Source organism: Cyprinodon variegatus, unplaced genomic scaffold (assembly GCF_000732505.1).
Source record: "Cyprinodon variegatus isolate N-32 unplaced genomic scaffold, C_variegatus-1.0 Scaffold533, whole genome shotgun sequence".
Taxonomy (NCBI): Eukaryota; Metazoa; Chordata; class Actinopteri; order Cyprinodontiformes; family Cyprinodontidae; genus Cyprinodon; species Cyprinodon variegatus.
The window spans coordinates 504,933-520,814 of NW_015150986.1; the positions used below are offsets into that span (position 1 = coordinate 504,933).

General features: G+C 36.7%; 2 protein-coding genes across 2 annotated transcripts; one reads left to right on the forward strand and one right to left on the reverse strand.

Annotated features, from left to right (window-relative positions):
• Positions 1-6,641: 6,641 nt before the first annotated feature.
• Positions 6,642-9,471, reverse strand: LOC107095244 (CCAAT/enhancer-binding protein-like). The gene is made up of 3 exons (XM_015391247.1): positions 9,354-9,471; positions 8,193-8,489; positions 6,642-8,109 (listed from the first exon to the last, which is right to left on the reverse strand). The coding sequence occupies exons 1-3, from the start codon at positions 9,354-9,356 to the stop codon at positions 7,804-7,806; spliced, it is 606 nt and encodes a 201-aa protein (XP_015246733.1). The 5' UTR covers positions 9,357-9,471; the 3' UTR covers positions 6,642-7,803.
• A 2,654-nt stretch (positions 9,472-12,125) lies between these two features.
• Positions 12,126-15,224, forward strand: ngdn (neuroguidin). Its single transcript, XM_015391245.1, has 10 exons — positions 12,126-12,165; positions 12,383-12,442; positions 12,734-12,805; positions 13,768-13,905; positions 13,993-14,077; positions 14,174-14,226; positions 14,365-14,476; positions 14,558-14,886; positions 14,962-15,025; positions 15,102-15,224. Exons 1-10 carry the CDS (start codon positions 12,145-12,147, stop codon positions 15,119-15,121), a joined length of 954 nt encoding a protein of 317 aa, XP_015246731.1. The 5' UTR covers positions 12,126-12,144; the 3' UTR covers positions 15,122-15,224.
• Positions 15,225-15,882: the final 658 nt, after the last annotated feature.

The following is a 15,882-nucleotide window of genomic DNA, read 5'->3' on the forward strand; positions in this document are numbered from 1 at the left end:
AAATGTAACAACATATATGATTCGTTAGATTGCAGAACAATTTTACTAATTCAAAAAGATGTTTTTAGTTTATTTTTTTATTTGTTTTTTTAATAAATAGCTTTATTACAATTGTGCAGGGAGTATTACAGATCATATTGACACTGCAATGTAAGTAAAACAGGAAAGGAAAAACATGAAAAAAGGAGAAAAGATGAAAGAAATAGGAGATAAAAGGGAGATAATGATAAAACATCTTCAGTCTGCTTCATCACCTGCAAAGATGTAAAAAGAATAAGTAGTATAAGAGATACAACAAAGTAACACCTTGATACTATCGCTGAAGTATAAGTAGTATTATTTAATCTGACAGGTATACTGTGGTAGCTGAAGATCAGAATATGGGCTTTCTATATGGAAATGAATCTCTAAGTACCTGGAACCAGGTACCTGTAAAAAAAAAAAGATGGTTTTGATGATAATTCAATTTCCATGACCCAGTATGAGTAGATATTCTAGTCTACAAATATTAATTTCTAAACAAAGCATATCCTATTTACTGATTTCAATAATCACATTTTATTTCATTAAACTTAATACAGTTCATCACAAAGGTTTCATATGTCGAATCTTTAAATTTTTCAAATTTTGTCTGCTTATGACTAAAACATCTCAGTGTATTGTACTGATATATTATAAATTAGACCAAAGTAGCCCATAAATATAAAGTAAACAATTTTTATGTATTTTTTTGCCGATAAAGGTTTGAACAGTGCGTAATGCATTTCTATTCAGCTCATTTCGATCTTTAATACATTTTAGAGCTATATTTTTCCGCAACCAGAACTCAAAGTTGTTTTAAGTATTTTTTTAGCAACTTCACACATCAAGAGAAGAGGAAAAAAATAAACAGATTGGCTATTGCTGTTGACTCTTTAGCAATCCCTCACACCAAGCATGCACCCAGTGACAGTGGAGAAGAAAACTCCCTTCTAGAAGGAAGGAACCTCCAGCAGAACCAGACTCAGTGTAAGCGGCCATCTGTCTAGGCCGACTGGGGGTTTGCAAAGACTGAAGCAGACAAAAAAGGATCATAGAATCAAAGATCAATAAATACTATCTTAGATAAGGTAGCAGTAAAGTAGATGTCTGCTGGCTCTGTACAGGAAAGCAAGAATTAAGCAGATGAGTTCTCATGTCATGGGGATGAAAGAGCACATAAAGTTAGGGGTAACCATTCAACAAATACTGCAGAATGGGAGAACCAAGATAGAATGAAGCAGAATGATTAAAAGTCGCTCTTATGTCCTCCAGCAGTCTAAGCCTATAGCAACATAACTATAGAGATAGCTCAGGATAGCTTTTGTTATCCTGAGTTTCAAGCCTAATCTTAATAGTAGAAAGGATGTCAGCCTCACAGACTAAAACTGGTAGCTGGTTCCATAAGAAAGGAGCCTGATAACTAAAACACCTCTTACATATAAACTAAACTAGACCTGCGAAAAACTAAAAGTAGTCAAAGAACTTTCCCACCTGAGCTACAGATCTCAGCAGCTGCTCTAAAATGACCACGGGCTTTTGACCATTGCAGTCCTTGACCAACCTGCCACTTTGAGACAACAGTGGTGTTTTTGTAGGTTTGCAGTTGTTCAGGTGACAATATAAACATTGTTCTGTTTTACGATCAAAACTTGGGAAGTTGTTTTATAACCACTTTAAACGTGCAGATCCTTAACTCTTCCTGTGTGCCATGTTCCTTTGACTTTATGATGCTGTTTCTTAACTAATGTCCTTTAAAAATCTCTAAGGTTAAAAATTGTAATAGCGAACAGATTTTTTTCTTTTTAATCAAAAAAGGAGAATTCCGAAGGTAGAAGATTGTGAATTTATTCGAGGCCTATCGGAGAAGATGGGGTCAGTAACTTAAATTATTTTGCAAACAAGAATGTATAGAAATCTATGTCTATAGATTTGAAAAAAATAGGCAGAATGTTTGATTAAATCTGGTGGCATTATTCCCAATAGACTTTAAGCTTTAATGCAGCAAACTGGTTCTTCAAAGTAATCACTCAAAGGGGCTAAATGCAAATATATACCAGACTTAAATTATTTCCTCAGTTTTTCTTAATGTAAAAAAATCATAAACTTATATGTGTTTATGTATCTCATAAATCACAACTTTCCAACAGTGCATGACTGAGAGTGAGCTGTCTGTGCTCTTTTCTGTTTCTTCATATTTTCTGCCACAGGGTGGCGCTGTAAATAAGAGACCCAGAGGTGGCATGTCAAACACCCAAATACTCCTCCATACAGATTGAGACAGGGGTTCATGGAGGTCTTTCATTCCTCTGTGCCTGACCCCTGCTGCTCCTGCTTGTCTGAAGAAGCAAACCAGAGAATCTTCTGCAACAAGTGTCACCCTTATTATTCCCACAGTAAATCACATTTTCTAAATTGTTTTAGTTTAAAATGTGGTAACTGATGTGTCCAACCGTGTTTGCTCCACTTGGCATGCATGACAGGACCATCAGAGCTGAAGGCTGCAAAGGAAGTTATAATAAAATTAAATATTTATAGCAGTGGAGAATGCAGAGTTAATGTGTTTTTCTCATCCGGGCTTTGTATTGCAGTCGACAATAAACGTTATATTTGGTGGTTCTGAATGTTCTATTTTTCCTTCTTCTATCTAAGATATGGCAAACCCATTTTACAGTTTGCTAACAGGTCAATTAGGGGGAGTTTTTTCAGGGGGGGTTTAACTGCCTGAACTTAAAAGCATCACCCAACGTTACTTGCAAATGTTTTTTCTCATTTCCTTCTACAATAATATAAAACGTACATTTTTTTTTTTTTTTTATCAGTATATGATCTGGGAGCTGAGCTCTGTTGGCGGGGTTGTGGTGAGGTCCATATGGTGCTCTAAAGTTGAGTAACTTGTTAGGGATTAGGTGAAATACAGACTTTCTTAACTCTGTGGAGATGTTGCAGTCCTGGGACCACAGATTGCCCCACATGACGCTGTGGGACATTTCAACAGACACGGTCACACAGAAGTTTTTATTTGCCTGAGGACATGTCAGAGTGAAAAAAAAAAAGGTATTTATTGCACTTTCACTCTCCTTTTGTAAATTTTCACAAGCAATTGTTTGTATTTCATAGAAAAAGAGAAAAAGCCCAATAAGACACAGAGAAGAAAGAGATTAAGTTTGGTTGGGCTGATCTGCAGCTGTGCTTAGGGGATTTTTGCTTTTTTTAAAATGTCATGTTAAAAAAAAGAAATGCTTCAAAGTATCATAAATGTGGAAAAAGTGTAAGAAGTTTAAAAATGGTCTTATTCACCAACAAAATGGATATCAACGTTTCATTGTATCCAGCAACAAGGCCTGTTGCAGCTTTCTCCTATATTTAATTTTTTTAACTCTATAAAGCTTGGAAGTTGATGCTAATTCTGACATTTTTCATTTAAAAAAGCTTCTTGGATGAGAAGTGAAATGTCTTCAAACTTGGAATCAAAGTCCAGTGGATTGTTTTTTTTCACTTTTTTGGAATTTATTTCTCTTTCTTGCTCTGTAGCCTTGCAGCAGGGAGGTCCTATGTTTGATTCCTGGATCAGCGTCGTTCTACATGGAGATTGCATTTTCTCCCTTTGCATGCATTTGTTCTCTCTGTGTTCAACCAACAATTTAAAAAAATATCACTGATCACTTCATCTTTAAGACCCCTTGTTTTTAATACATTGTTGTGGGGACCGACTGCTCCTTGTGGGGCCCGATGCCTGGACCCCATGAGGGGAATTGCTGTTTTTACATCAGGGGTCACGTTTAAGACTAAGATATTAATTAAGGTTACATTGGGGTCAGGTATTAGGTCAATGGAAAGGCCCCACAAAGATATTGAGACAAGTTCGTGTGAGTGTATGACATATTTAGGACCGTTTTGGGTATATTTATTTGTCCTTCTGAGGACCAACAGACCTTATGGGGCCAAAAGTCTGGTCCTAATGTGGCGCAGCCCCATTTTTAACCTTACAAAGTTAGTTTAGATGTAAGGTGGGAAATACTTTAGTTTAAGGTTAGGGTTAGGAATATACTGAAAAGGGTTAGAATTGGGGTAAATGTCAGGGTTAGGCATAAATTCAGGATCTAAAAGGAATGTAAATCAATGTAAACTCTTAATATGCATAAAAATACAAACATGTGTGTTTTTCTTTGCATCGCTGTATTTGTTGCCTTAGGATAGACTGGTCAACCCTGGACTAGAAAAACAATCTAGAAATAACTACAATTTTTTTAAACTAAGTGTATTTATCCTTAATTTGAGTAGGTAAATGAGATGGAGTCAATGGAATTAGTATTTTTACACTTAAAATAAGATATTTAGAACCTATGCACTTGAAATAAGACAATGCAACTGTGTTTTCTTATTTTAAGTGTAAATTGTATTGATCTATTGGCAAAATGTCTCTTTTACCTCCTCAATCCAAGAACAAATGCACTTATTTTAAGAAAAAATTACATATCAATATTTAGATTTTTTTGCAGTGTGGGCTGCTCACCAGTTCTAGGCACAAGATAACCCCCTCCCCCAACCCTGACAAAAAGCAGCAGAAGATGAATTGATGACAATTTCTATATCAAACAAAGATAACCTCAGTAGAAACAAAATAAAATGCATTCGGCCTCTGTCTTGACAATCTGCTGAATATTATTAGTTGTTTGAAGGAAATGTGAGGTTCTGGCTGTAGCTCTCTCCCATGGATACCCTTTATTTTATTGTGACATGAACTCTGATGCAGACTAGGGTTTATGTCGCTCTGGGTTCTTCTGCGACCTCCTGGATGAGTCCTCCTGCACTTTTGGAGTAATTTTGGTTAGTCCAGGTAAGGTTCCCCAATGTGATACGTATATTTCATGACTAATGGCTTTCAGATTGGTTCAAACCATTTCTTGACAGAGTTCTTTCATCTGCTCATTAATTACCTTCGATCGAGGCATAATGTGTTGGTTTTTTGAGATATTTCACTAACTTCATGTTGTCATATTGCTTTTATTCGTGTCATTTACTGATTGTTGCCATCCTAAGTCACTGTTCTGTTTGTTTAATGTAACTTTTATTAACTTGGAGCATCTTTATCCAGTAGAAACAGTAAAAATTAGTAGTTAATCAAATAGGTTTTCATCTCCCCTATAGTTCCAATGGAATCTTAAATCTTAAGCCAAAAATCTAAGATTTTACATTACATAAATAAGCCAAATGTCTGGCTGGATGCCCCCACCCCCTCATTTCTGTCTGCTATCTCTGTGTCCCTTCATTACCATCACAGCCACAGGAAGGCCCTGGCAGCGCGAAACACTGATATTATCTCTGAGCTCCTCAGCTCTGTCCTCCACTGTGTTGAAATCTTGGCCATCCCACAAAGGGAAACCGCTGGGGCACAACGGTCCATGGCATGACGTCCGTTTCTGTGGGTAGAGGGTTAATGGGAAATAGCACGGCTGGTGTGCGCCATGTACCTTGATGAAGGATGCTGTGGGGAATCAATGATACAGCAACAGAAAATGTTGATTCTATGCAATGTTAAGGCTAGGAATCCTACAGCTCTGTTTTTTAGATGTTTAAATGAAGAAAGAATGGTGTCAACAACCATTATTCTGTGTATCACTGAAAAACAATATCATAATGGAGAAGAAATTCTTTATTTCACAATATTTTACTAATTATTCATAGAAAATAACCAATCAGATTTTCCTACAATATCTTGATAAGTAAATTTAAAGTAATTTGCATCAGTATAAAGGCATAAATCAAATATTAGTGGATGGAGGCACTAAGATTTTTAGATTGCGTTGCCTCCACTACAAACCACGGGTGGTTGTGTAACTCTGTTGGGCAATAAGACTTCACAATCAGCTCTGAAGAAGACAACAAATGTCAGGTAAAATGATTAGTCAATGGTTATGAAGTAGAAATCATACAACAAATCTGACTGACAGAAACAGTGGACAGCTATCATGAATGTCCCGTCGACCAGTTTGCATCTTCATGGTTTATCTTTTCATTTTTCTGATTTTAAAACACTAAATTACATCCAGAGAGTTTATTTTTATGTATCATAAAATGACAAATATATATATTTTTTGTTTTGTTCCATTTTCTAATTAATTAAAACTTCATAAAATGCTTAAATAATATTTTTCACCCAAAAATGCTGTCTTCATTTTCTACATTTGAACCATAATTTAACTGTGGGAAATTTAAACACAAAAGGTTATCATTTCTTTATTTATCTATTTTTCATTTTGTTTGTTTTGCAGCCCACAAAAATTGAAGAGACTGAAATATAAAATCAATCACTTCCTTTATTTTGAATGTATATGTCAAAAAAAATACAGTGTGCCATAATAGAACATTTCCATATTTAATTAGCTGACATAAAAAAAATAATGAAAATGTATTAGAAATGACAAAAACAAACCATGTCTTGGAAAGATTTCTGAATAATTTTTATATTTACATACGTTGGAACAAGTGAGTGAGATTAATAAAACATGGTAATTTAAAAAAAAAGAAAAAAAAAAAAGAAATGACAAAAACAGTAAAAAATAAAAGGAAAAAAAACATATCATAAATGGATATCACTTTTTAGCTTTGTTGCTAAATATAATTAAAATTGTTCTTTCTAATGTATTATGTTTTTTGTAAAAGCAAATCTATATTATCCTAATTGGTAGATAGCCAAAAATAGAACATTGCAATTTGTTTTTGTTTTTTTGTTTTTTTAATACAGGGAATCAGGACATCCAAACTTAATAATTTACCTCTTAAATATAATTTTCAAAAATGTAAAATGTTATACCGGTATCTCTGTATTTAGCTGCACGCCGCATCCTTAGTTAACAGTTGTCTAGAAAGCAAGTTTATAAATAGTTTTCTTTTAATGGATAAAATCAAACATGGGATTATTTGTGATTAACTTAATTGGTTTACTTTCATTTTAATTGAAAACTGTTATGAGGACAGGATCATTTACTTACGTAAGCTAAAGTAAACAAATCTTATTAATCAGCAGCAATAGCTAAGCTAAAGCTCGTAAACTGTAAATTTTTTATAGCTCATAATGTTTTACCCTTAGCAAAAACTAAGCTGATGAAAAAAAAACATGAATAAAATCGTCTTTTAAAATGAAAAAGATCATTGAAGTGGGATTCCAGAGCTATGTGCTTGAAATTTAGATATTTTCTGTTTGATTATTTGTTTAAATAAAACCAGGGTTCCATTTAAATTCCTTAACTAGTGCAAGAAAGCTGATAAAGTTGACCAACTAAAGCTTTTTACTAATGTAAGCAATCAAAATTATAAAGTAAATGTATAACTTTTTGTAATTTCTGGATTCTGCTTATAAAAGTTAAAACATAGAACTAAAGTTTATTTTTAAAAACCTTTCCTGTGTTGAGGTTAACACAACCTGATTAAATCATTTGGCTTTTATTGTGGTGTGAAATATTACAGCATGAGATTGAAAGAATTTATCCTTTTCATAATCAGTCATTAGGTTAAAACATTAAGCATTTAAAACCCAAAGCAGCTGAAATGTTTAAGATGCACTAAAGCTGAAGGGTGGCGAACAGAACCTCTGTGCGGTTGACAGGACACTCTGAGTAAGTTCTGCTTTTTTTAAGCGTTATGCAACTTCAAGAAGCACACATCTTAAACCTATGCTATAGTCAATCTTTCCACTTCCCAAAATTCGCAAATGTTAGTGTAAATGAGACTCTTGAGTCGTTTGACATTCATGTCTATGCTAGCAGTAGCTGTGATGCGTGTTCAGATGCCGGCCTCCTGTGCTGCTCCCTCCTCGGCTCCCTGCAGGTGCCGCTGTGACAGGATGTGTTTCAGAGTGTCCAGCTCCTGGGTGAGCTGTCCTATCTTCATCTGCAGCTTCTGGTTCTCCTCCTGTAGCTGCAGGGCCCTCTGCTGGGTCAGCATGATCCTCCTACGGGCTTTGTCCCTGCTCTTTCTCACTGCGATGTTGTTCCTCTCACGCCTCAGGCGGTACTCTGCGCTATCCTTGCTGATGCTTCTCTTGGTCACAGGGGCCCTGAGGGTGGGCAGCAGGAAGGGGGAGAAATCCTGTATGGAGAAGCACAGAAACATTTAAACAGAGAGTTTTTTTATTTGTTTTTTTTACTCCTCCAATGCAACACTAGACTCACCTGCTGAGTGCCTGCATGGCTCTGATGGTGGTTCGAATTCCCTGAGTTAGAACCGTGGCTGAAACAGGAAGTGTTGTAGGACAGGTAGGGCAGCCCCATCATCTGTTCAACCACTCTGTCATCAGCACCCCCCCTTATGATCCCCTGGGACTGGTTGTATGAGATCATGTCCATCTGAGATATCTGGTTGGAGGCTGCAGCTTGGTTGGAGACAGGATTCAGGGTTTGGCTGTGAGGCTGAGCGGGATACGAGCTCACCCATTCCTGGATGACAGAGGACACTCTGGAATCTGACATCTGTACGGAACGTTGATGGCAGAATTAGATTAAATCCATGCTTTTATCATCATGTTACTTTAACTGAAACAGTATAAATATTATCTAAATAATTCATGCAACAACTTGTTAACAACCTGTAGAAAATAAATTGATTGATTAATTTTATTGATCTCACAGTGGAGAAATTTACTCGTTGCATCGGCTTAAGTTGAAAAGAAGAATGCACCAAAGGAAGAAAAAGGTGCATGTGATATATACAGTATATACAGTGCGTCCTCATAAGACAGCTTTTTTTTTTAATAGTAGGATCATTATAAATTACAACAAATTGTTGCTTATTAATTAATATATGCAAACTTTATACAGAAAAAGTAACCGATTAAACTGGGAACATTAAAATCAGATATAATCCACATAAATATGTTTATTCTGCATAAAAAAAATAGTGTGAATTGTTATTTTTTACAATTTATACTATACTTTAAATAGATATATGTGATAAAATAATCAATAAGAATGGTAAGTGGTTGCTGAAAGCCTTTCTGGGGGCTTTTTTAAATTAGCTACTCATAAAATCTCATTACAGTACATGTTTTAGATTGTTTGGTTTGATGCAAAAAGTCAAAATTATCCACATACTTGACATATTTAATATATAAAACTAATTATTGCCATTATTTGGACTTTCATGCCCACAAAACAGTAATGATGAAGTTGTTAATTTTACCAAACAGGCCTACGACAGAAAGCTGAGAGTATTTTTCGTATTTAGCTCACATTAAAACAGAAACTGGTGGATTTAACTGAATGCACCATATTTTTTATTCCAATTTCCAACATTAAGGCCAATTTCGATGAATTTAAAGCTTGGTTGTGACTTACCATGGCTCTCCTCTAACTCCGTATCTCTCCTCGGGCTGCGTGAGTGGTAATGACTTTAAGACAGGACACTGAAAGGCAGGTACCCCTCTGATGATCACATCAGCACTTCCTCTCTCTCTCAGACACTAACTGTTGCACATTTCATCCTTTTTAGGAAGACGATTCAACTTCCATTCATGGGTTCCTCTGAAATCCGAAAAAAAAAAAAAAACTGTAACATTGAGCCATCACTTACCCTCTTATCGCAACCAGGGGCCCTACAATTAGCATTAATGTCTCATTAACATCTCTGAGGGGGCAGGTGGTTATCAAGTTCAGGAGGAATCCCAGAGGCCTGTGAAGAAACATCCAGGATGTCTTTATCTGATCGCCCTTTTATTAAATGACAATGGAGATATGAAGTCAGCGCAGGATGTCTGACTGCCAAAATGAACTTGTTTATGTCAGAAAGTTCTATTTAACAATAGTTTAGTCTGAGTATAGCTCTATTTTATATCCATATATAAAAAATAATTTCAACATACTAATAATTTTGGACTTGTGTGTGTTTATGTTTAAAATAGCCTAATTTATTATTGAGTTAAAGTTAGAAGTGTAACCAAAACAACAGAACAGTATCTGAAAAATAGGAGATTCCTTTAAAAGGCACGTTTACTAATGTTAAAGTGCAAGTAGTTGATGACTTTAGACCAGAAAATACCAGATCTAACCTCCAAAAAAAAGAAGAAAAAAAGAGTTTTATTTGAATAGAAAGAGTTTATTTGGAGAGAGCGTGCAGTCTTATCAGAGATGTGGTTTTAATATGACATCTAAGAGTGGACAGGTACCGCTCCGGGGGGATAAGTGACCATACTGACTTAAGTAAAACTGAATTTTTCAAGCTGTAACTTCTGTAAATTGTGTTTCCTGCTTTTGGGGATAATTAAAACATGATGTTTAAGAGTAGAATCATACATCACACTTATAAAACAATTTTGAAACTATATTAAGTACATGCAACACTTATGTTTCCTTAAAAAAAGTTTTCCACAGCTACTTTAAAACAAATAATTGAGCCTCTGCATATTTTAATTTTACTGAATTTGAAATAAATGACCTACCTTTTTATGATAAAGATAAAAGTGCAAAAAGGGTTAAACAACAAGAACTGAGATACAGTTGTTTTGTGTTTAAACCTTTATTGTATTCACCGAGACCTGGATAACAAGTTTCGTTATAAGTTTGGTGTGTGTGATGAACCAGTAAATATTTCCCCTCTCTAAACCATATAGTGTTGCTTCACATAGAGACTCACTGATGAATGCAATGATCGAATTAAGCTGCTGCCGGCCAAGATGGAGAAAAGCAAACTGAACATTTCTTAGCATTGGTGCACCAACTTGCTCTAGTGCAGAATAAATTAAAGCATATGCAAGCATGTTTATTTAAAGTCTATAGGTAAATTATTACACAGATAATTCATCACAGCACAAGTAGGGCCCACAGATACTGTTGCACAAAAAAACTGTCTTGTATTCGGACCCAGAAAGAAAATGAAGGTGGATCATCATTCTTCAGAAAGCTGTCCAGATGTCGTAGAGATGCTTTTATAACAGAATAATAAAAGATCATTTCCTTAGATGAACGTCATTAATTTCTATAAATTACTTGTTCGGACTATAGATTTCAAATTTGTGAAAGACAAAGACAGTGTGCAAATCTTTAACCGTTTATAGAGCAAGTTACCATTTTTGATCACATGCATATCCCTTAGAAATGGAGTGACTTAATTTGAGTAGGTAAATAAGAAAATCTCCCAGTTGAAGGAGCATTTTTATCCTTAAAATCAGATTATTTGATATTATGCACTTGAAATAGGAGACTGAACCCCCCCCCCCCTTTGTTATGTAAAGTTATTATTCCATTTGCAAAGTGTCTCACTTACCTGCTCAATTTAAGAAAAAATGCAGTTATTTTAAGAAAAATTGACTTACTTAGATTTCAGTTTTTTGCAGTGCACTCTCTGCTTGAAATTTAGATATCTAAATTCTTTCACTGATATCTAAATTCTTTCACTTAGTGCCCTATAAAGGGTTAATAGAAGTGGGAGGTTAGGAAGTAACAGCACATAACAGCTCAAAATTAGATTAGAGATTCCAGACGAGTAAAAAAAAAAAAAAAAGGCCTTTCGGAAGACATTTTTACGGAAGAGAATTAGGGCCACTGAAAAAATAAAAAAGTTAACTGATTTTTAAACGTTATTTCAGTTTAATATGCGAAAAAAGTCAGAATTCTGACTTTTTCCTTCAGAATTCTGACTTTAACCTTAGAATTCAGACTTTTTTCTAAGAATTCTGACTTTAATCTGAACTTTAATTAACATCCCCAGGGACAACTCGGGCACGTAAAAAGTTGCCTTAATTCCATCATTTTCCACCAACGTATTCCTGGCCCACCCAAACAACCCACATCTTTGTCAGTGAAGCTGAGCGCTCCCACATCTCTTCCTTCATGGTGCCCATCAACATTAAGATCCAACATTCTGAGATTAAATTCAGAATTCTTAGATGAAAGTAAAAATTCAGAGATTAAAGTCAGAATTCTCACTTTTTTCTCATATTATACTGAAATAAATTTTTAAAATCAGTTAACTTTTTTTTTTCTTTGTCTCCAGTGGTGCTAATCCTCTTCCGTACATTTTGATTAAGTTTTTCAACGTTTTTGAATCATTTAAGCTTCCAACATTACAGAAAGCGCGAAGGATTTTCAGCTTTTGTCCCTCCGCGGCTTCCGTACAGCAGTGGAAGTTAAAATGGCTGCTCCTGTTGACAACGTGAGTCTAACCGCTGCGTTAAACCATTATTACAACTTTATTTTTCTTCTTCTAAAGCTTTTTATTACCTCCCTGTTAACTCCTTGAACTAATCTCTTATATTCCTCTTAACGTCGGGGATTAATTTTCTAAAGCGAATCTGCTTCGCTTACAGATAAAAACATGATCGCCTCCTGCTACATGTCTGCTAACAGGATTGGTTTTCTTATTTTTACAGGATCTAATCGAAAGCGATTTACCCAAAGCTGTGCAGCTGTTAAATAACCTCACGGAGCAGGTAGGGGTTTATTTATATTACAAAAACATCTCATGAAAATCCTCTTTTTGGATGATCTGCAATGAATCATCAGCATAATAATAATAATAATGTATGTTTGTTTGCGACACCAGAGGGAGAAGGTTAATATTTTCCTTAAACTGTACCTGGATGCCTTATGAGGCTATAAACCAGCAGTATGAGCGAATATAAGCGACTTCTTTACATTGAAAATAACAGAGCTGCTGACCTTTGCTCTGTTCGTGTTCCTATTGGTTTTTCTCCCTCTATAAATGATTGTTCTCCTTTTAGGTGGCATCAGTAACCAGTCATGTCCATGAGCTGTTGAACAAAGTTAAGGATGGAGTGTTCAAGACTTCAAAGGTAAGCAATAAAACAGTTTAATTGGAACATGGTGGAGTGGCATCATGCTGTGGGAATGCCCTCCTTCAGGTCGGTTAGTCTAGTGGAGCTTAAAGGTATAGCAGAGGATGTTTTTTGGGGGGGATTGATCATCAAAATAATTGGTCTTCCTAATTGTCAATCATTCTGGTGATATGTTTATGTAAAATCGCCCTACGTCCCAGTCTCACATAGTGGAAGACGTGCAAATCTTTTGGAACGTAAGCTTGTATGAGCGATGCAAACAGCTACTTTCAAACAGAGCGTGCACGAGGAGAAATGGGCTCGTGCAAGGGTACAGGGTCGTGCATGTGCATTTTGTTTTTTAAAGAGGAGAGGGTGGTTCTTTCCAAAAATTTGCAACATTCTGTTTCAGAAGTAAGGCATGAAGCTGAGGTGAAAACATCCAGAATGAGCAACACTTTTAATGCTTCAGATCAAAGCGGGTCGATGTGTTGGAATAAGTCCAGACCTAAATCCATTTATCTCTTCAGAACTGCCTTACTCACAGTTCTAAGTTTGACTGAAACCAATTGAAATGCTTTGATCTGAACGACTGTAGCTCCAGCTGTTTGTTTACCGTCATAGTTTTGCTGGAAGGTAGAAGAAAATTTGAAGTGTTTTTTATTATTTCCAGGTGTAGCTCCCTCTGTCTACTCGTCATCCTTCCCCTGCTTAACAAAAACATTTCCACACCATGATGCCACCACCACCATGCTCACAATGCTCTGTTTGGATGATTTTATTTGTAAAAAGCAAACTACATCATTTGGCTTCCACTTAATACTTGAGCACAGCTTCGTTTAGGGTCGTGACATCATTCTCTTGTGAAATGCATTGATGGTTGTGGTTTTATGGTGTTAAAATATGAAGAAGCTAAAAAAAAAAGTATGAACAATTGACCAGATACTTTAGTTTGTTTATATATTTATTGTCCCTTGCAGGGTTTGTCCTTCTTGGACCTTCGCTACAACCTCCTGCTCTTCTACCTTCAGGACCTCACTCATCTGATCAGCATCAAGACGGAAGGAGGGAAGATAAAGGACAGCGCGGCTTTGAGCAGAGTGGTCACAATCAGAACTGTAAGAGGGCCTTTCAGAGGGAGGACAGTTCCTGTCTAAGATGGATTTAGTTTTTCCTTTTTAATTCGAGTTTTTCCTTCTCTGAAGGTACTGGAGAAAATGCGACCTCTGGACCACAAACTGAAGTACCAGATTGACAAACTGGTGCGCACAGCTGTTACTGGAAGCTTAGGTGAAACGAGTTTGGAGTTTTCCTTCTATTAAAGATCACCTCTAGTAGCCTATCAGTAGCAGGATGATCTGAATACATTTGTTCTTTTTCTTTTAGCTGAAAATGACCCGCTGCATCTGCGTCCAAATCCGGAAAATCTCGTCAGCAAGGTCAGTTTTTCCCTCTTTCCTCATAACTTTGCTTAATTTATAGAGGTATTGATTATCCTTTTGGTTATCTGTTGGATTATTAATGTTTTAGTTTGGCTATAGAAGAAATTAGAGATGCTTCTGTGTCTTATTGTCCAGCTGAGCGAATCGGACTCTGAAGATGAAGCAAACAAGGGAGCTTCTGACAAGAGAGCAGCTCACTCTAGTGGCAGGAAATATATACCTCCAAAGATCGCACCAGTGCATTACGGTAACCTCACTCCACTCCGATGGTAGAGCTAAACTCAAACTAATTTCTCAGATGTTAATAAGGCGGTTTTTACCTTTCAAGATGGTGACATGACAGAGGCAGACAGGAAGAAGGCTCAGATGGAGCGGCAGCGACGGGTGGCTCTCCGGAGCTCCGTGATCCAGGAGCTGAGGCAGCAATACAGCGACGCTCCGGAGGAGATCCGGGACAGGCGAGACTTCCAGTCGGAGAGGGAGGGCCGAGAGGAGCTCCACAGGAAGAACTACGAGGAGTCGATGATGGTGCGTCTGAACGTGCCGAAGCACGAGAGGAAGGCGAGGAAGAGGAGCACCATGGCCATGTCCGGCCAGCTCAGCGGCATCACGCACTTCAGCGACATCACAGCTCTGACGGGCGGTGAAGGCGGACAGGTGTGTTCTCACAGTAAACCTCTCCACTGGTTGCTGTTATTTCATTGCTAATTTTGGTTTATTCTTATTGTCCAGGATGGGGAAACCATTAGAGCAAAGAAAAAGAAGAAAATCATGAAAAAGAAAACCAAAAGGAGAGGTAAGTTTATTCTAAACCTAAGCTTTGGTTTTACCTTTAAGCTAAGATGGCTCATTGTTTTTTCTTCTTTCTACAGCCTTCAAGAAGCACAGATGAGCCCAACTTTGCTGTTCAGGGATTTAAAAGCTTAATACACCAACTGTTAGACTGTTTTCCAACGTTAAACTTCTAATATGTAACTAATGTTGAATAAACTCCACATTGTTTTGATTGGTTTTGTTTCCCTCCCATTTAATCAATTTCAGCAATCACCACCAGAGGGCACCCATGTTTCCTGCATTCATCATAAATAGGGCAAATACTACAGCATTAAATATACTTTATCCTACAAGTTATTACCATTTCTATGGGATGTGTGTACTAAAGCCTGTCCGATTAAAACCCCTCGGTTGTAGCCGCGTTCAGCGCTCTGAACAGCTGCTGGACACCCAGCCAGATGTTGGTGGGGGATTAATGGCGGCCACTGCTGCTCGCTCCACTTAACACACTGCCAGCAGCAGCTATTTGGCACACATCACTGGGTTTGGGGGTGCATACCAACACTGCAACACCATTGCTGCTTCATCAGACTAAAGATGTACATCCTACACAAATGCTAGGGAACAGTCTGTTTGGGGAAATGATTTAAGCTCGGTGTTTGTAGGGTTTACTTCCAGGAACATAAATGCACTGGTTAACGATGCCACCTACTACAAATCAAAATATGGGAAGAGCAGTTTAAAGGAGCAGACTGCATGTTTATGTATAATCTTAATCAATTTAGATTGTTTGATTAGCTCAAAACTTTTATATTGTTGGCCAACCTTTCTGACTGCTGTGAGGTTTTTATTTAGCATTTTTACCTCAGCTAAAAGCCA

Coding starts and splice junctions, on each gene's coding strand:
- LOC107095244 (XM_015391247.1), bottom strand. Junction 8,110..8,192: donor GCCATGCAGGCACTCAGCAG/GTGAGTCTAGTG, acceptor TTCTCCATACAG/GATTTCTCCCCCTTCCTGCT.
- ngdn (XM_015391245.1), top strand. CDS start 12,145: ATGGCTGCTCCTGTTGACAAC. Junction 12,443..12,733: donor TAAATAACCTCACGGAGCAG/GTAGGGGTTTAT, acceptor TTCTCCTTTTAG/GTGGCATCAGTAACCAGTCA. Junction 15,026..15,101: donor AAAGAAAACCAAAAGGAGAG/GTAAGTTTATTC, acceptor TTCTTTCTACAG/CCTTCAAGAAGCACAGATGA.